General features: G+C 42.8%; 1 protein-coding gene across 1 annotated transcript in view; it reads left to right on the top strand.

The window, feature by feature from the left end:
* Positions 1–21,975, top strand: part of LOC124616494 — a 162,206-nt gene that overhangs the window by 116,897 nt on the left and 23,334 nt on the right. The window contains exon 4 of the mRNA XM_047144806.1: positions 188–1,177. Coding sequence (XP_047000762.1) covers positions 188–1,177 — 990 coding nt within the window. The remainder of the gene's footprint in view (positions 1–187; positions 1,178–21,975) is intronic.

The raw sequence follows: 21,975 nt of genomic DNA, 5'->3' as shown, positions 1-21,975 counted from the left end.
AGAATGGCTACACCCATGAAGCGATCTTCTGAATGCCATAGGCCACTGTACCAAAATATTGAGAACATAATACCTAGATAAACGAGGAGATATTGCCGATAGATTTAAGAATAGCTCTGGGTATTGCTAATTGAAGACAATGATAAGAATAATCCAGGAATACTAACAAATACGCAATTTCTTTCAGATGAGTGCAACTTGCAAGGGAGCTTCTGGGCCATTTCCGAACCCGGACAGCTGCAGAAGCTTCCTACAGTGCGAGCCATCAGGCGTTGCAACGGTCATCCCATGCCCAGCAAACCTCGAGTTCAATCCAAATCTGAAGGTGTGCGACTTCCCAGAGAGAGCTGGTTGCTTCTCATCACCGTCTCCACCAGCTGACGACGACAATGGAAATGGTGGAGGATCAGATGATAACGGAGGCGCTTCACCAGATCCACCATCTGGCGACGCCCCCACCTGTCCCCCATGGAATCCTAATGACGTAACCCAACTGCCCAATCCGAATGACTGCAGCAGCTTCTACAAGTGTGACGAGAACGGCGTTGCCTGGGTCATTGAATGCCCAGCCGGTCTCGAATACAATGCAGATCTGAGAGTGTGTGACTACCCAGAAAATGCTGGTTGCTCATCATCTGCACCAAGCAACCCATCTGATGATACACCTTCTGAGGGGGGTGAAGATAACGGAAATTCTAATGGGGGTAATGATGTGAGTCCAAATCCACCAGCTGGAGATGCTCCTACTTGTCCAGCTTGGAATCCAAATGACGTCACACAGTTGCCAAATCCCAGTGACTGCAGCAGCTTCTACAAATGCGACGAGAATGGTGTGGCTTGGCTCATACCATGCCCAGCTGGACTCGAGTACAATGCGAACCTGAGGGTATGCGACTACCCAGAGAGTGCTGGTTGCTCATCGTCTGCTGATCCAAGTAACCCATCTGGCGACGATTCCTCTAATGGCGGTCAAGACAACGGAAATACTGGCTCTGGTAACGGCGAAAGCCCACAGGATCCTGCTGCAGATGCTCCAGCATGCCCACCTTGGAATCCGGATGACGTCACTCAGTTGCCTAACCCTAGCGACTGTAACAGCTTCTACAAGTGCGACGAGAACGGAGTTGCCTGGTTGATCCCGTGCCCAGCAGGACTGCAGTACAACGCCGAGCTGAGGGTGTGCGATTACCCTGCAAACGCCGGATGTTCCGTCTAACATTAAGACAATATTTGTGTAATCACCCAGTGTGCAGTCATCAAATGTTTGCCTCAAAGCATGTTTAAAAAGTACTTTTTTGCAATATCTTAGTTGTCCGCCAACAAATACTGAGGTTATGATGCAGTGTGATAATTCTTCTATGGATTCCATGTGATAATTGAATGAAATAAAATACAGTGAGCAAGACATATTCGTTATTAATCTGTCCTACTATCCTATTATGTTTTTTGTTTAAAAGAAATCAACATGAAGAAATGAAGTAACTTAGATGTAGCTCTATGTCTACGAAAGAACTTCTGCAGTATTTTGATTTATATTTAATCTCTGTGTATTAAAGACAATGTCCTGACAGAGTAACTCATCATCTCCCAGCCCATGCCGAAAGTTTGAAGAGGGATTTTTTGAAATGCTACAGAATAGAGGGTGAAGTAGGGTGAAAAGGTGTATCTAGAACTTCAAAATTTGGTATTTGGTTTCTTGGTCAAAAATTAAGGGATAATTGGTTCTGCATTTCTGGAAATTTAAAGCATAGTGGGGTGAAATAGTGTGTGACAGCTTCTTAAAAAAAAAAAAAAAACATTATGAAAGTACTATTAAACCATTTCCAAAGATACATCTATGGAAATTGGTATTGTACTTTTGGTTATGAATAAAAGTCGTATGTTTAAGACTTTTTAGAAACTGAATCACTAACAGGGTGGAATGGGGTTGAAAATATTTATGAAAATATGTCATTATGAAAGAATTTTTAAATGTAAATCTTAAAAAACTTGCATTATGTTTCTCTGCTGGAAATTAAAAAAATGAAGTTTCAGTATTATTTGGATATTCAACTCTTAATGGGGTGAAATAGGACCTTGTTGATTCACTGACGTATCATCGACCTGACCAAGCTCCTAAGGACAGAAACTTGAAATTTGGTGAGGTTGCTGATCTCGTACTGCAGGCATCATTCAGTAACTGTTTTTTTCGAAGTCCATCCCTAAGGAGATGATATGTGGCTTGATTTATTTACTGAAAATATGCCAATTTTTAGTAAATTTGGAGCCAGCCGGAGTGGCCGAGCGGTTAAAGGCGCTACAGTCTGGAACCACACGACCGCTACGGTCGCAGGTTCGAATCCTGCCTCGGGCATGGATGTGTGTGATATCCTTAGGTTAGTTAGGTTTAAGTAGCTCTAAGTTCTAGGGGACTTATGACCACAGCAGTTGAGTCCCATAGTGCTCAGAGCCATTTGAACCATTTTTTTTAGTAAATTTGGAAGCCAGAACCAAGAAAATTGATCTTTGGTTACTCAGTGAGAAATAAAGAAAATCATGCTTCAGCAACTTTAGGAATTAAACCACTAAGAGTCTTAAAGAGCGGGTGAAGGTTTATTTTGAAAATAAGTAAATATTAAAGTTATAGTAAAGAATTTTAAAGCTACATCTATGACAAATAGTATTTGATTTGGAAGTAATTCTGGAAATTCCAATTCAAAGGGGGTGAAATAGCTGATAATTTATTTTAAATATCTTATTAAATAAGAATTTTGAAGTTACATGTAAGAAAACTTACATTTGGCATCTCACTGAGAAATAAAACATTATTGGTTTCCTCGATTTCCGAAATTAAACCCCTAGTAGGAAAATAAGCAGTCATTTCCTTCTACATTAATTTACGCGTCGCATACCTCCCACGACTGCACTGTGAGTAATATTGCTATGACGTTCGATGACGTCCGCCACATTCGGATAACGCCACGTACGCAATAATTTTCTGTCGCAAGCAGTTTTGTCAAATGGGAAGAGTCTTATTACATTCAGTGAATGGAACATGTACACAACCTAGTGATCCCCTATCTACAGTGGAACTTCTGTTTTGCATGTAGTTGGACAAATGAAATGGAATGATCTGGAGCAATGGTTCAAATGGCTCTGAGCACTATGGGACTTATCATCTGTGGTCATCAGTCCCCTAGAACTTAGAACTACTTAAACCTAACTAACCTAAGGACACCACACACATCCATGCCCGCAGCAGGATTCGAACCTGCGACCGTAGCAGTCGCGCGGTACCGGACTGAGAGCCTAGAACCGCTAGACCACCGCGGCCGGCTCTGGAGCAATGATTGGCGATGAAAACACTTCTGGCTATTTTCAGGAATCTTATTATTACAAATATTTAAGGGAAGATGAGCAGTATCTGTTTTAATGGATATAGATATATTTTCAAACTAATATTACAAGAATTATTAATAGAAAGTACAAAGTGTACAATGGCTAACATCAGTATAACTATGCATTAAAATGTATTGACGTCTCAGTATTATGCTTGATGCGTTATCGCGCAAAACTAAGAAATATATGGAGGATTTGTGAAGCTGAGTTACTTGCAGTCCGAAAGAACAGGTAGTTACTTTTGTAATCTCGCGTTACACTACTTCCGCACATGCATTCCAGTGAATGTACTCGCTGAAGGAGTATCTCATCGTTTACAACTCATGGCATGTCACCGTATGTTGTTTTGAGAAGAAAATATCATAAGTCACTTCGATACACGAAATAGAGTCATATTCCAGATGATATTCCGGAATACGTGACTTATGATGTTGAACTTTTGTGGTTTCTAGGTGACATACTATTTCACAGTTTTGTCGCTTGGAGGAGTTAGAGTTGTCCAGGAAGATTGAGGATATGTTAGATGACGATATGTTCAGCTTCAGGAAATGCAGATGCACTACCGACTCTGTTCTGAAGTTGCAGCTGGTAACGGAAATAAGACAGAAGAAAAATGGAGACTCGTTAGTATGAATTGTCGACCTGGAAAAGCGTTCGACAATGTCAAATGCTACAAGAGGTACAAATGCTGACAAAAATAAGTTTAAGCTATAAGGGAAAACAGGTAATATGCAATATGTACAAGAGCCAGGACGGAACAATATGACTGGAAGTGTAAGTCAGGGATACAGCCTTCCGCCCCTACCGTTCAATTTATTCATCGAGAAAGCAATGACGGAAATAAAAGAAAGGATCAAGACGAAAGGATAACAACGACAAGTCTCTCTGATGGCAGTGTTTTCCTCAGTGAAAGTGAAGAAGGATTACAGGATCTGTTGTACGGAATGTACAGACTAAAGAGTACAGAATACAGATTAGACGATAGTGTTAAGTGTAGCAGAAATGAGAACTGCAAGAAGCTTAACATCGGATCTGGAGATCAGAAATTTGATAGAGTTAAGGAATTCTACTACCTGTATAGCGAAATAACCCATCACGGCCGGAGCAAGGAGAGCACAGAGAAGTCTACAAACGTTAATTGAAGGCCTGAGAATGTACGTTTGGAGCGCAAAATCGTATGGTAGAGAAACATGGACTGCGGGAAATCCAGAATAGAAGAAAAACGAAACATTTGAGATGTGTTGCTACAGAAAAAAGTTGAAAACTAGGTTGACAGATAAGGTAAGGAATGAGGACGTTATGCGAGGATAGGAATATACGGAAAACAATGACAAGAATAAGGGATGCGACCATAGGACATAAGTTAAGACATCAAGGAATAACTTGCATTACACTAGAGCGAGCAGCAGAGCTTAAAATCCACAGCTGAAAATAGACATTACCAATACATCCAGAAAACAATTGAGGACGTATTCCGAGGTGAAAATGTTGGCAGAGAACAGGAATTCGTGGTAGGCCGCATCAGACCGGTCAGAACACTGATGACTGAAAAAAAAAATTTTATTTCTCCAGGATAAGTACACACTTTTTCTGGCGTAATTCACTTACTATTCTGTTCCGAATCTATTTTTTAAAAATGCAGTATGTTTGATTTCCCGTGCTCTTAATATCTTGAAATGGCTGTGTTTGCTAAGACCACCTATCAAGAATCCAATAAGGAGTATTGTTTTGCACCTGTGGTATTACAGAAATGTCATATTGCCTGCTAGTATATATCGCTTGTGTAATATAAATTTTATAAGCTTTGTGCGAGAACGCAGATGTCTACCACATCTGATTAACACCCACAATGGTCTACTATGAGAGCAAGTTCCGTTATTCACTACTTCTATTATGTGAAGTACTGCTAAGGAGCAAGATTCGTTATTTACTACTATTATATGAAGCACTTTTGCCCAAAGATGATTTTCCACCTCGTCATGAACCTCCACTGTAATTGTAACATTACGAGGGCAGTTCAATAAGTAATGCAACACATTTTTTTTCTGAAACAGGGGTTGTTTTATTCAACATTGAAATACACCAGGTTATTCCCCAATCTTTTAGCTACACAACACTATTTTTCAACGTAATCTCCATTCAATGCTACGGCCTTACGCCACCTTGAAATGAGGGCCTGTATGCCTGCACGGTACCATTCCACTGGTCGATGTCGGAGCCAACGTCGTACTGCATCAATAACTTCTTCATCATCCGCGTAGTGCCTCCCACGGATTGCGTCCTTCATTGGGCCAAACATATGGAAATCCGACGGTGCGAGATCGGGGCTCTAGGGTGCATGAGGAAGAACAGTCCACTGAAGTTTTGTGAGCTCCTCTCGGGTGCGGAGACTTGTGTGAGGTCTTGCGTTGTCATGAAGAAGGAGAAGTTCGTTCACATTTTTGTGCCTACGAACACGCTGAAGTCGTTTCTTCAATTTCTGAAGAGTAGCACAATACACTTCAGAGTTGATCGTTTGACCATGGGGAAGGACATCGAACAGAATAACCCCTTCAGCGTCCCAGAAGACTGTAACCATGACTTTACCGGCTGAGGGTATGGCTTTAAACTTTTTCTTGGTAGGGGAGTGGGTGTGGCGCCACTCCATTGATTGCCGTTTTGTTTCAGGTTCGAAGTGATGAACCCATGTTTCATCGCCTGTAACAATCTTTTACAAGAAATTGTCACCCTCAGCCACATGACGAGCAAGCAATTCTACACAGATGGTTCTCCTTTGCTCTTTATGGTGTTCGGTTAGACAACGAGGGACCCAGAGGGAACAAACCTTTGAATATCCCAACTGGTGAACAATTTTGACAGCACTACCAACAGGGATGTCAAGTTGAGCACTGAGTTGTCTGATGGTGATCCGTCGATCATCTCGAACTAGTGTGTTCGCACGCTCCGCCATTGCAGGAGTCACAGCTGTGCACGGCCGGCCCGCACGCGGGAGATCAGACAGTCTTGCTTGACCTTGCGGCGATGATGACACACGATTTGCCCAACGACTCACCGTGCTTTTGTCCACTGCCAGATCACCGTAGACATTCTGCAAGCGCCTATGAATATCTGAGATGCCCTGGTTTTCCGCCAAAAGAAACTCGATCACAGCCCGTTGTTTGCAACGCACATCCGTTACAGACGCCATTTTAACAGCTCTGTACAGCGCTGCCACCTGTCGGAAGTCAATGAAACTATACGAGACGAAGCGGGAATGTTTGAAAATATTCCACAAGAAATTTCCGGTTTTTTCAACCAAAATTGGCCGAGAAAAAAAATGTGTTGCATTACTTATTGAACTGCCCTCGTATTTTAAAGACGCACAGAGGGTACCGAATTAAGCAGTATGACAAACTTTAAGCCTTTCTGAGTGATGACATGTGTTCCGAAGGATACTTTTAATATTTGTACGTCACAAGAGAATGGTTCAAGGTTACTGTTCATACAACGAAACGACGCACTGTGTTGTGAGTCACAGATTTGTTAGATATTATCTACATAGCAAGAGGACGCGTCGCGATATCTCTCGAGACACGGTTTAGATACATGTACAAGGAAGGGAAATAGCTACAGCAGAAAAAAAAGATATTGACTTGAGGAGTATTCGGCATACACTGCTTCAGACATGTGTTTCCATTTCCAATTGCTAACCCTCATTAGTCACTGATGAATTCTAAATGGGTAGTAACAAGTCAGTTTATGATTTATTTACAGTCAGATCATTGCACTTTCATTCATGGACGGTATTTCATCACTTCGTCCTGAAGGACATATGATGCAGGCGAATATTATGATCCAACATTGCCAATCAGTTGGGTAACAGAGTAGTAGCATCTGTGATCCTATCTCCGACTGAGTATGTAATGAGTGAGAAAAGAAACTATAGTAGTTTCAAAGAGACAGCTGATAGCTTTAACTTGTGAAGGAGATTGGAGTTCTGCTTCCAAACAATGTGTGACGATACAAACGGTGTCACAAACCTTGAGGGTATTAAGATCGACAGGTGGTTGTGGAGATTACTCTGTAAGAGTAGGTATACAATGAACAATGAGTTAGAGCCAAGTGACTGAAATTGCTGTTGACTATTAACAAGCAACTGCTTGACGCATCGCTGTTGATGGTTTTACCTCGAAAAATAGTACCCAATCGTCTGTGATGTGCACACTATTTCTAGTTCATGGTTGGTTGTGAAATGGGAGCAATACTCGTTTCAGTAACTTCCAGACACCCATGTAACGTGGGATGAATTGCCAGGAAAAGCTAAATGAAAGTTACAATGATTGTCTCTATAGATAAAAGTCTGTAAGTATCTGGGTCGTCCAGGGCACAAGACGTCCATCAAAGAACTGATCGTAAAATGTGAGATTTTGTTGGATAGTGTGTGAGACGATTCATCAACTAATAACCATTAAAATATAAGGTAAAACATTTTTTTATGTGCCGTATGGAGAAGACAAGTCAAAGTAGCTGTGGAAAGCAGGCTTACAAGGACAATGTGGGGAACTTGGCACGGTATAGTGTTGACGAAGCAGAAATGTACGTCTGCAGCATCTACATCTATGCTCTGCAAACCACCTTAGGATGTTTGGCGAAGGGTACGTTGTGTACAACTGCCACTTTCCCACATTCTAGTTCAGCCCCGAGTAGTGGATGGAAAGAAATATTCACGTCTAGTTGATGTGTGAGTTCGCATATCTCCCATTTTACGCTTACAGTTGTTCTGCTGAATACATTGGTTGACTCTCCTAGGAACGTACTGTCTCAGAATTTTAACAGGGAACAACATCCGTGATGCAGAACGCCTCTCTCAATGGCGTTTGATGACCATCTCCGTGACTTTATGGCGCTTACGATGACGATACACGCTGCTCTACTTTGCATCTCAGGTATATCCCTTATCTGCCTGTCCCGGAATTACGAGCAATACTCAAATATTTCCATTCGTCTGTTCAGTCATCAAACATATGTCATAGCTGTTTGAGACTTGAAAAGGTTTCTGGAACTATATACAGTGGTTCCATTTGATTAAAGCACCTATGCCTGGGACTCAGTCGGACCCCCCTTTCGCTCGATGCTGAGATAATATTCCCTTACAGCTGAAGAGCCTCCGCAATGTTTTCAAGTTAGGGGCTTAAATGGGATTTAGGAATGTGGACGGATGTGTGCTAGGGTAGAACCTGCAGTTGTGCAAGACCACTGCGCCAGTGTGGCTCAGTGGTAAGCGTTTCTGCTTCGCGAGCAGATTCGAATCCCGTCCGTAGTACAAATTTACATTCGTCGCTTCAGCCTACATGTATACACATAAATGAGTCGAATAGAGGTTTTGTAAGCCTCTGCATTCGCAGATAGACCACACTTCCAGTTGATTCTTCTCATGAATCTCATTGTGACACACGCATTTACTACTACCAGTTCCACTATAAATCGCTTTGTACGCATACTCCTAGATATTCGTGACTCTGAGAGCTTGCAGCGATTTTTCGGCAATTTTGCAGTCGCACAATCACTAGTCTTTCAATCTATTGATGCACAATAAGTTACATTTAAATTGCGGATCATTAGCCAAACCCTCTGCTGTATCTCGATCGTCTCCAGATGTTCCTCCAATTCGCTAAAATTTTCTAGCCTTGCCGCTTCTTCGATACACATATGTGAACGGTCTCTTGTAGCTTTGAACTTTATGCGTGTTTTGTATACATATACGCTAAACAGGTATAGGCATACGCATTCAAATACAGAGAAATGTAAACAGGCTGAATACGGCGTTGCTGTCGGCAACTCCTATATAAGACATCAAGTACCGGGTGATCAAAAAGTCAGTATAAATTTGAAAACTGAATAAATCATGGAATAATGTAGATAGAGAGGTAAAAATCGACACACATGCTTGGATTGACATGGGGTTTTATTAGAACCCAAAAAATACAAAAGTTCAAAAAATGTCCGACAGATGGCGCTCCATCTGACCAGAATATCAATAATTAGCATAACAAAGCAAGACAAAGCAAAGATGATGTTCTTTACAGGAAATGCTCAATATGTCCACCATCATTCCTCAACAATAGCTGTAGTCGAGGAATAATGTTGTGAACAGCACTGTAAAGCATGTCCGGAGTTATGGTGAGGCATTGGAGTCGGATGTTGTCTCTCAGCATGCCTAGAGATGTCGGTCGATCACGATACACTTGCAACTTCAGGTAATCCCCAAGCCAATAATCGCACGGACGAAGCTCTTGGGACCTGGGAGACCAAGCATGACGAAAGTGGCGGCTGAGCACACGATCATCACCAAACGACGCGCGCAAGAGATCTTTCACGCGTCTAGCAATATGGGGTGGAGCGCCATCCTGCATAAACATCGTACGTTCCAGCAGGTGCTTATCAGCCAGGCTGGGGATGATGCGATTCTGTAACATACCGGTGTACCTCTCAACCGTCACAGTAGCAGTTACAAAACCAGAATCACGCATTTCCTCGAAGAAAAAAGGACCGATGACGGTTTTTTTTGGTTCTAATAAAACCCCATGTAATTTCAAGCAAGTGTGTCAGTTTTTACCTCTCTATCTACATTATTCCGTGGTTTATTAAGTTTTCAAATTTATACTGACTTTTTGATCACCCAGTATCTGGCGCAGTTGTTAGAAAGGGTACTGCGGCTACAATGACAGTTATCAAGATTTTAGTCAATTTGATCGTGGTTTTATAGTCGGCGTACGAGCGATGCGACACAGCATCTCCGAGATAGCGATGAAGTTTCCCGTACGACCATTTCACGAGTGTACAAAGAATATTAGGAATCTGGTAAAACTTTAAATCTCCGATATCGCTGCCGGAAAAAGCACCTGCAAGAATGGGACCAACGAAGAGTGAAGTGAATCGTTAACGTGACAGAAGTGCAACCCTTCCGCAAGTTGCTGCAGATTTTAATGCTTCGCCGTTAAGAAGTGTCAACGTGAGAACCATTCAACGAAACATCATCAATAGGGGTTTTCGGAGTCGAAGGTACGTCCGTGTACCCTTGATGACTGCACGAGACAAGTTTTTACGCCTCACCAGAGTCCGCCAACATCGATATTGGACTGTTGATGACTGGAAACAACCACATAAATCCATGTACTCTGCACGTCGGCAGGGGACTTTCAAGTTGGTGAAAGCCCTGCAATGGTGTGAGGCGTGTGCCGTTGGAGTGACATGGGACCCCTGATACGTCTAGATACGACTCTGACAGGTGACACTGACGTAAGCATTCTGTCTGATCACATTCATCCATTCATGTCCTCTGTGCCTTCCGACAGACTTGGGCAATTCCAGCAGGACAATGCGACACACCACACGTCCGGAATTGCTACTGAGTACCGACAGAAACTCTCTTCTGAGTTTATACACTTCCGCTGGCCATAAAACTCCCCAGACATTAACATTATTGACCGTATATGGAATACCTTTCAACGTGCTGTTCAGAAGAGAACTCCGCCCCCTCGTACTCTTACGGTCTTACGGACAGCTCTGCAAGATTCATGGTGTCAGTTCCCTCCAACATTACTCAGAGATTAATCGAGTCCATGCCACGTCTTACTGCAGCACTTCTGCGTGGTCGCGGTGACCCAAACCGATATTAGGCAGGTGTACCAATCTCTTTGGCTCTTCAGTGTATAATGAACAATAATGGTTCAGTTCGTTGGGGAACGCACGAAGGTACCTTAAGGTCTGAAGGTTTCTCTCGGTTAAGAAGTACACCCCTATCAGAAATATTGTGAGCTAGCAGTGTATACCAAAGATTATGAGCTCAGAGCTCTGGTCAGTTAATCAATTATGTTGTAACGCATGCACTGCGCTTGGCGGCTATTACTACGAACAGTTGCTACGTGCTGTATGTTACTTTTGTTGATCTAAATACTAATTTCGATCAGCAGTGCATTATCTCAGAACAACCAGTGATAGGAAGACGCACTTGAGATAGTTCACAGCCTTCCCCCACCGTTTCTATATGTGTTGAATTCACTTTAGTAGGCTGTCCCACGCCAAGCTAACAAGCAGTCTTGCTTCATCGTAATGAGTTTCCTTGAGTATGGACCGGTTTTATGACAGCCTGAATATTCCGACGGCCACTGACAACAATTAATTTTTTCTGCGTGTAAATTCATTCTACAGTTCAGAAGTGAAGCGAATTTCGGGTGTCATTTGACTCTCGCTTTTGAAGGTACTATCTCTATAATCAGTACAATGGATTTCGAGAACGTCGCAAGGGATTGGTTGTGGAGGATAAATGTATACTGTATATTATATAATAGTGCTATTTTCGTAACATGATTCTGTTTATAATGCTGACTCGTTAGAGACAAAGCCGATGAACTGAAGTAAATTCACTTAATTCACGGAAATCAAGACGTTTCTCAATAAGGAAGTATATAACTTACACATACAGCCAATACAGATTCTCCAGAATGATGTACACCACCTATCAAGGTCAGTGCCCATGACTAATAGCAACATGCCACTGGCACCGTCTCACTCAAAGAGAATTTTCTGGATACAGTACAGTCATTTTATGAGATAGCGTGGCAGTCCCAAAACCTCCGTATTCAGGCGCTTCGAGTCCATAGGAGTGAAAATTATGTTGGCTAAATATGCTGAGAAGATAAGCAGTAGTTGTAAAAAGAAAGAATTAAATGATAGTAGCAACACGGAATGAAATGTAAATAATCGAAATCACAAGAAGAATAAAGCTATCGTAAGTAGTGGAAGGTTGAGTAAAAGATCATGGCATTCTGAAGGCAGCCGTTAGCTTTTTTTTTTTTTTTTTTTAAAAAAAAAAAAAAAACTACGTCCGCTTTGTCTAATCACAACTCGTAAGAGCTTCTAACCGCCTTTCCGTGCTCTGGAGGTCAAATCTTGTGTACTTGAAGGTAGCAACGTTCACTATCTACTCCCTGATTTTGAGAGTTCTAAGCATCCGCGGGAAGCGCTTGTGCTGAGATTGCCAGTTAGCGTTTGATACAGCCTCTACTTGCCACTATAAGTTATTTAGCATCCCAAATAGAAAAACTCATCTTCTGCGTTTAGTAGTCTCTTTTCCTCTCAATCGCCTGATTTAATTCCACTGCATTCCATTACCCTTGATTTACTTTTGTTTGTATTCATATACGTGTACAGCCTTTCTTCAAGGCGCCGTCCATTCTGTCTAACTAACCTTCAAAGTTCTTTGCAATGTTTGACATAATTACAGTGTTAAAGGCAATCTCTCACAGATTCTATTTCTTGTCTCTGACTGAAATTACTTCATTGATTTCTCACTTTAGAGATTGAACACAATGGCGGATAGCGTACAATAGCTTCTCACCCCCTTCCGAACTAAATAAACTGGTATCTGTAAAACTTTTACACCTTTCTTTCCCTTTTTCGAGTGGAATAAATTTTATACACTCCTGGAAATGGAAAAAAGAACACATTGACACCGGTGTGTCAGACCCACCATACTTGCTCCGGACACTGCGAGAGGGCTTTACAAGCAATGATCACACGCACGGCACAGCGGACACACCAGGAACCGCGGTGTTGGCCGTCGAATGGCGCTAGCTGCGCAGCATTTGTGCACCGCCGCCGGCAGTGTCAGCCAGTTTGCCGTGGCATACGGAGCTCCATCGCAGTCTTTAACACTGGTAGCATGCCGCGACAGCGTGGACGTGAACCGTATGTGCAGTTGACGGACTTTGAGCGAGGGCGTATAGTGGGCATGCGGGAGGCCGGGTGGACGTACCGCCGAATTGCTCAACACGTGGGGCGTGAGGTCTCCACAGTACATCGATGTTGTCGCCAGTGGTCGGCGGAAGGTGCACGTGCCCGTCGACCTGGGACCGGACCGCAGCGACGCACGGATGCACGCCAAGACCGTAGGATCCTACGCAGTGCCGTAGGGGACCGCACCGCCACTTCCCAGCAATTAGGGACGCTGTTGCTCCTGGGGTATCGGCGAGGACCATTCGCAACCGTCTCCATGAAGCTGGGCTACGGTCCCGCACACCGTTAGGCCGTCTTGCGCTCACGCCCCAACATCGTGCAACCCGCCTCCAGTGGTGTCGCGACAGGCGTGAATGGAGGGACGAATGGAGACGTGTCGTCTTCAGCGATGAGAGTCGCTTCTGCCTTGGTGCCAAAGATGGTCGTATGCGTGTTTGGCGCCGTGCAGGTGAGCGCCACAATCAGGACTGCATACGACCGAGGCACACAGGGCCAACACCCGGCATCATGGTGTGGGGAGCGATCTCCTACACTGGCCGTACACCATTGGTGATCGTCGAGGGGACACTGAATAGTGCACGGTACATCCAAACCGTCATCGAACCCATCGTTCTACCATTCCTAGACCGGCAAGGGAACTTGCTGTTCCAACAGGACAATGCACGTCCGCATGTATCCCGTGCCACCCAACGTGTAAGTCAACTACCCTGGCCAGCAAGATCTCCGGATCTGTCCCCCATTGAGCATGTTTGGGACTGGATGAAGCGTCGTCTCACGCGGTCTGCACGTCCAGCACGAACGCTGGTCCAACTGAGGCGCCAGGTGGAAATGGCATGGCAAGCCGTTCCACAGGACTACATCCAGCATCTCTACGATCGTCTCCATGGGAGAATAGCAGCCTGCATTGCTGCGAAAGGTGGATATACACTGTACTAGTGCCGACATTGTGCATGCTCTGTTGCCTGTGTCTAAGTGCCTGTGGTTCTGTCAGTGTGATCATGTGATGTATCTGACCCCAGGAATGTGTCAATAAAGTTTCCCCTTCCTGGGACAATGAATTCACGGTGTTCTTATTTCAATTTCCAGGAGTGTATGATTTAGGTCAGTAAGATAACACGTGTCCCAGCGTAACTTGAACTGAAAATGTGTTGTGTCTTGAGTGGTACGAGGAAGAGTATTGTCGTTTGTTCTCATTATGAAAAGACGGCTTTAAGTTTGCAGATTTGGACGATGTATGTTAAAGGGCTACTGAATGCCAAAAGTTCATCAAAAAAGTGGCTAAAGCTAGGGGGTGACTTTCGATCGGTGCACATTTGCACGATCTGGGACACGTTACTACTTTACTCTCAACTTCAGCGGTGCAATTAATGCAACACCATTTTCATCCTGTACTTCCCCAATTCCGCAAGTGATGGCTCTGAGCACTATGGGACTCAACTGCTGAGGTCATTAGTCCCCTAGATCTTAGAACTAGTTAAACCTAACTAACCTAACGACATCACAAACATCCATGCCCGAGGCAGGATTCGAACCTGCGACCGTAGCGGTCTTGCGGTTCCAGACTGCAGCGCCTTTAACCGCACGGCCACTTCGCGCAAGTGATCATGGTTCGCTAACTGTAGCACCCGATAGCCAGGTGTTACTTCAAACAAGAACTCGACTTCCATAACACACCTGCCATCGCGATGGGACCGAACTCACTCACAGCGACCAAAAAATTGTATTATGGTATAAGGTTACCGGAGAAAATATCATTCACGCCTTAAAACAGCGCACTGGTCACTATGGACCATTTTGGGCGTTGCAGGGCTGATACCAGTTGGTAATGTGTCCATCCATGGTCCACCGATGAATTACGTCATGGGAGCGAAAAGATGTGTAAGTGGCCAGTCGGCTGCAAGGAGTCAGCGCAGTGACGCGTCTACGTGGAGAAACTATGGCAGAGAACGGCTATCGTGTTTGGGTGTGGATGTGATCGTATTGTGAATGGAGTTCATTTGTTGTAATATCAGCGTGAACTGTAATACGTGTCATCAAGGAATGACATGTCACATAGCTGACGTGTTACACGACATAAGAACACAGATCGTTAAAAGATCCTCATTGAGGTGGACTAGGGTCGAGTGTCACACCTTGTGAACGACAATCGGCTTCACTTCCAGTAAGACAGGAATTATTTCAATCAGCGAACGCAGGTTCATTTCAGCCGTTTCTCATCATACATTCGAATGTGAAGTGCATTCAGTGTGATAAGCGCTGTGGGGGAGAGGGGGTGGGGGGCGGTGAAGAGGAGAAATTTAGTGCAAACTACCGGTGATAAATTTATTTGCTAGGAATATCGCATGAGAATTTATTGATAATTGTTTAAAACACAATTATAGAAATTTTGAACCGTAAGATCAACATACAAGCATTTTAAAATTACTGGAGAAGGCGTTTTAACATACAGCTACGAAAACTTTCTAATCAAAATATTAGATAACCCTTTTAAAATTACTGAAGAAAATTCAAACACTGGACAACAGCATCTTCAGGAGGCGTTCAGGAACCAGAAGACACTGCAATTTACAACATACCACTAGGCGGCGAGATTGCGCAGAAGGTGACTTACTGCATTTAGAAAATAATATACTTAAAAAGTTTTTAATCAAAATATATGTATAACAACAGAACAGTTTGACAAGAACGCAAGCAGATTAGGAGCAAACAGAAGTACTGGTTAGCTGAAGGCTGTTAATGAAGTGGGTGGCACTTTTATTGCATTACAGTTGTAAAAGAAAAACTATTTTAAAAGAAATACAAATACACGGCAATTTCCCTGAAATGCGAGATTACTGGAAGTGCTCAGGCGCCAACTTACAGCTTTAAGAAGTTAATTTTATGAATATATCCACTGAAACAGAAATGCCTAAGCTAGTGAAATACCAAGTTTCAGCAAACTAAAGTTGAATGCCCTACGTAAACATGGATAGATTATACAATTAATTTTATTACCAATAGAAGAACGTTCCTAAGCCAGTCAACATAGATTGCTTCCGCTTATTGGTGACAGTTCAGAGTTTACGGTGAACTACCTAACTCGACGCCAACAGTCTCCCGTGCTTATCCGCTATACTAACATACGGTATGCGGTTGACTGGACGACCAGCCAGCAAAAGTCTCAGAACAACAGTAGTTTCAAGCAAGAAAACACTGAGCAGTACTACAACAGATAAGACGCAAAACGTAACACAGTATTAAACTATAAATCTAGGCAAATCCGGGAAGTGCATCTATCCAGTTAGTACCCCTAATCTCGTTCTTATTGACTCGAGGCAGAAGAAAATAGTATATCCGAACTGAAGTTTTATCCATTGAAATTAAACGACTCAGTGACTTTACTGGTCACATACAGATACGATTTTATGTATACAGACTGAAGCTACGAGTGAAAATTGGTTCCATGATCTGGAATAGCATCTCAGCATCGAATGTAAGTAGGGGAGCCAACTTGAAACCCAGGTGCAACTATTTATACAAATGGAATGACAGAGTTTCAGAGAATTTTATTGGTCTCATACAGATTTGATTTTATGTATGTGTTATAGTGGAAGTAGAGGTTTCAGGGTAAGTATACTACCACTGGTGATAATGCACCTTCACTGCTTCATTTAGTGAAAGTGGATTACTGATTCCAATTCTGTCAAATAACGTATATTGACTATGGATAGTGCAATATCATTAGTGAATGTATACCTTCATTGCCAAGAGGCAAGGAATGTGAACCATGGCTATAAAAACAAAACAGTCGTGCTTCGAAAGTTGCATTTACCAACTGTAGTTCGAAAACATAGTCATGTTATGTAAAATTCATGTACTGCAGGAAGGATGCGCACCATGGCACTTTGAGTTGCATAATACAGTTTTGTTTTTGCAAAAGCATATCAGAGTGTGACATTTTTGTTGGCAGTAGCATTTGAAGAATCCCTGGCCGCTTCCCATCGACTGAGACGTCGCAACTGTCCTCAGGGCAACACTGTCCACTGCTGGGACTTCCTCCCCTGATCTTATTCTTAGAGGGCAAGTACTGAACTCGGTTCTGAAACAAAATGTTGTAGTTGTAGCAGCAGTGGAAGCGTATCGTCCCTTCCATAATTATTTAAAAACAAACAATTTATTAACGTGCGTATAGTTGGCTCAGCGCACCATCTCTCATCCCGATTCGGTAGAAGGTATCGGTCGTTGTTTCGAGGACTACACCCAAGATCGACCTAGCATCTCTTCCTCTATCGGAGTCGTGAACTGGAACTCTCACACTACAGTCCTTTTCCACTGTTGGAAAGCAGTGACCTCAACACTGCCGAATTCTTTGCGCTCGTTCTTCGAAGCGCTTGTACGCTTCAGTTGGATGATTTTTAATAGCACGAGTCGACTCGTCTATATCAGTCAGGCAGTAGATATTATTGTCAGGAATACTTTCTTGCTCTCTGTTCACAACCTCTGTTCCTGTTGGTATGTTACCATCTTGCAATGGAGATTTACTGTGGTCATTATGCTGCATCGTTTCAGGCCCTGTCTCACTGCTAACACTCACTGGCTTAATTATGTGTGCAAGGTCATCCCCAGAGTGAACGTTCATCAATGCTTCAGGAGGTAAACTTGTTGAAGACAGGGCAACTAAACATCGCTTCGTATGGAGATGTTTTAATTCCAAAATGTACAGAAATAGTCTTCATTAGCTGCAAAAATCTTAACGCATGGCTCCACCCCGCGGTGTTGTGCTCCTGCATCCATAGTTGGCATATTTTCTGTGTCTTGATTTGCTCTCTCTACGCTGCCTTGGCTCTGACTGTGTCTAGGTTTACCGTGGACAATCTTAAAATTGGCCCATAGTTCAGTTAAGCTGCTCATTGTTTTATTAACAAACTCTCTATCATTGTCAGACTGCAATATTGAGGGGGCGCCGAACAACGTAAAAATGTCAATAATGTTATCACAAACCTTTTCAGCTGTTTTGGATTTCTGTGGCCTAAGAACGACGAATTTAATTGGGTAGTCCTGATAAACAATTACGAATTTGTAATATCCATCTGATTGCGATTAGAAGTCGATGAGATCAGATTGCCATATGGAATTTAGCTCCTTGAACAGCATTGGCCTCATTACTATTCCTTTTTTCTGACTTTTTTGCTTTTGTAAACAAGGCTCACACTAAGATAAATCTGGACATCTCTGTATGTTGTATCAAAGAACTATAATTACAAGCATTTCATCATTTGGTCACGTCCATAGTGGCCAGTCATTACATGAGCATCATGCAGAATATGACACAGTTCATCATCATCAACACAGAATTTAATCTTACTTTCTTCAGTTACACGTTGTATTAATTCGATTATCTCATTCACTTCCAGCACTCGATAACTCTTCATAACTTGTAGTCGTTGCCATCCCTCTTTCGTTCAGTTTTTAGTGATTTAGCCTTACTGATAAGTGAATCGTACTTTTCTCTGTCCATGAAGACACAAATATAACTTAGATTTCCCCATTCCACTGTCAGATGTTGGTAGAATTTCACTGATTCAACCATAGCTGCACTGATGTGAACCGTAACTGCACTACTGCCAACCATAACTGCACTGCTGTATAACATAACAATAACGAGCTGGAAGGTGACAACAATTACATTCAACTGATGTGTGATACCATTGTTGGACGCACTGGTAGTAATCCGGTAGCAGCGATGATACACCTTCACTAGTGGATGATATGTTGCTGTACAATTTCCCTAGCGGAATACCGTGATGGTTCACATTCACTAGTGGAAGCGTTTTTTCAGTTTATGGTAGCTCTCACTGATCATTCTAGTGATGGTGTACATCCACTTTCACTATAACATATACAGACTGAAGTATAAATACCAGGACATGGAGAGCTGCGGCAATTCCGTTCGTGTGTAATGGCAAATTACAGGTAAACTGTGGTGGCAGTGAGAATTTGGATGAAGGAGGGAGGCGCGCCAGGGTAATTCATGCAATTGTATGAACAGCTGTGGCAAGGTCGCTTCATGGCTAAAGCATCTGCCTAGTAAACAGGAGACCCTGGTTTGATTCCAGGCCTTGGTACACATTTTCAGTCACTGCTTCAGTATATGTCCGTAAAATGGAGTATTATTGATTGCCTAACTATTTATCCACTTTATATTCCGGTAACGGAAACCACAAATGTGTTCCATGCCGAACATTATAAGTCATCCTCGTTATAACGGTATAAGTGGAGTAGGATTCGTTATGAATAGAAAGACAGGGCTGAGAGTGTGTTACTGTGAACAGTTCAGTGATAAGGCTCTTCTTATCAAAATCGATACCAAACCAACACAGGCAACAATAGTTCTCGAGTACATGCCGATGACGCAAGTTGAAGACATAGGTAAAGTATATTGTTGTTGTTGTGGTGTTCAGTCCTGAGACTGATTTGATGCAGCTCTCCATGCTACTCTATCCTGTGCAAGCTTCTTCATCTCCCAGTACCTAATGCAACCTACATCCTTCTGAATCTGCTTGGTGTATTCATCTCTTGGTCTCCCTCTACGATTTTTACCTTCTACGCTGCCCTCCATACTAAATTGGTGATCCCTTGATGCCTCAGAACATGTCCTACCAACCGATCCCTTCTTCTAGTCAAGTTGTGCCACAAACATCTCTTCTCCCCAATCCTATTCAACACCTCCTCATTAGTTATGTGATCTACCCATCTAACCTTCAGCATTCTTCTGTAGCGCCATATTTCGAAAGCTTCTATCCTCTTCTTGTCTAAACTATTTATCGTCCATGTTTCACTTCCATACATGGCTACACTCCATACAAGTACTTTCAGAAACGAATTCCTGACACTTAAATCTGTACTTGATGTTAACAAATTTCTCTTCTTCAGAGACGCTTTCCTTCCCATTGCCAGTCTACATTTTATATCATCTCTATTTCGACCATCATCAGTTATTTTGCTCCCCAAATAGCAAAACTCCTTTACTACTTTAAGTGTCTCATTTCCTAATCTAATTCCCTCAGCATCACCCTACTTAATTCGACTACATTCCATTATCCTCGTTTTGCTTTTGTTGATGTTCATCTTATAGCCTCCTATCAAGACACTGTCAATTCCGTTCAACTGCTCTTCCAAGTCCTTTGCTGTCTCTGACAGAATAACAATGTCTTCGGCGACCCTCAAAGTTTTTATTTCTTCTCCATGGATTTTAATTCCTACTCCGAATTTTTCTTTTGTTTCCTTCACTGCTTGCTCAATATACACATTGAATAACATCGGGGAGAGGCTACAACCCTGTCTCACTCCCTTCCCAACCACTGCTTCCCTTTCATGCCCCTCAACTCTTATAACTGCCATTTGGTTTCTATACTAATTGTAAATAGCCTTTCACTCCCTGTATTTTACCCCTTCCACCTTCAGAATTTCAAAGAGAGTATTCCAGTCAACATTGTAAAAAGCTTTCTCCAAGTCTACAAATGCTAGGAACGTAGGTTTGCCTTTCCTTAATCTAGCTTCTAAGGTAAGTCGTAGGGTCAAATGGCTCTGAGCACTATGGAACTCAACCTCTGAGGTTATTAGTCCCCTAGAACTTAAAGCTAGTTAAACCTAACTAACCTAAGGACATCACACACATCCATGCCCGAGGCAGGATTCGAACCAGCGACCGTAGCGGTCTCGCGGTTCCAGCCTGCAGCGCCTAGAACCGAACGGCCACTTCGGCCGGCAAGTCGTAGGGTCAGTATTGCCTCACGTGTTCCAATATTTCTACGGAATCCTAACTGATCTTCACCTAGGTCGGCTTCTACTAGTTTTTCCATTCGTCTGTAAAGAATTCGTGTTAATATTTTGCAGCTGTGACTCATTAAACTGATTGTTCGGTAATTTTCACATCTGTCAACAGCTGCTTTCTTTGGGATTGGAATTATTATATTCTTCTTGAAGTCTGAGGGTATTTCGCCTGTTGCATACATCTTGCTCACCAGATGGTAGAGTTTTGTCAGGACTGGCTCTCCCAAGGCCGTCAGTAGTTCTAATGGAATGTTGTCTACTCCGGGGGCCTTGTTTCGACTCAGGTCTTTCAGTGCTCTGTCAAACTCTTCACGCAGTATCATATCTCCCATTTCATCTTCATCTACATCCTCTTCCATTTTCATAATATTGTGCTCAAGTACATCGCCGTTGTACAGACCCTCTATATACTCCTTCTACCTTTCTGCTTTCCCTTCTTTGCTTAGAACTGGGTTTCCATCTGAGTTCTTGATATTCATGCAAGTGGTTCTCTTTTCTCCAAAGGTCTCTTCAATTTTCCTGTAGGCAGTATCTATCTTACCCCTAGTGTGATAAGCCTCTACATCCTTACATTCATCCTCTAGCCATCCCGGCTTAGCCATTTTGCACTTCCTGTCGATCTCATTTTTGAGACGTTTGTATTCCCTTTTGCCTGCTTCATTTACTGCATTTTTACATTTTCTCTTTTCATCAATCAAATTCAATATTTCTTCTGTTACCCAAGGATTTCTACTAGCCCTCGTCTTTTAACCTACTTGATCCTCTGCTGCCTTCACTACTTCATCCCTCAAAGCTACCCATTCTTCTTCTACTGTATTTCTTTCCCCCATTCCTGCCATTTGTTCCCTTACGCTCTCCCTGAAACTCTGTAAAACCTCTAGTTTAGTCGGGTTATCCAGGTCCCATCTCCTTAAATTCCCACCTTTTTGCAGTTTCTTCAGTTTTAATCTACAGTTCATAACCAATAGATTGTGGTCAGAGTCCACATCTGCCCCTGGAAATGTCTTA

This window comes from Schistocerca americana, chromosome 5 (genome assembly GCF_021461395.2).
Source record: "Schistocerca americana isolate TAMUIC-IGC-003095 chromosome 5, iqSchAmer2.1, whole genome shotgun sequence".
Lineage (NCBI taxonomy): Eukaryota > Metazoa > Arthropoda > Insecta > Orthoptera > Acrididae > Schistocerca > Schistocerca americana.
The sequence above is the reverse complement of the archived record's forward strand: the minus strand, read 5'-3'. Positions and strand labels throughout refer to the sequence as shown.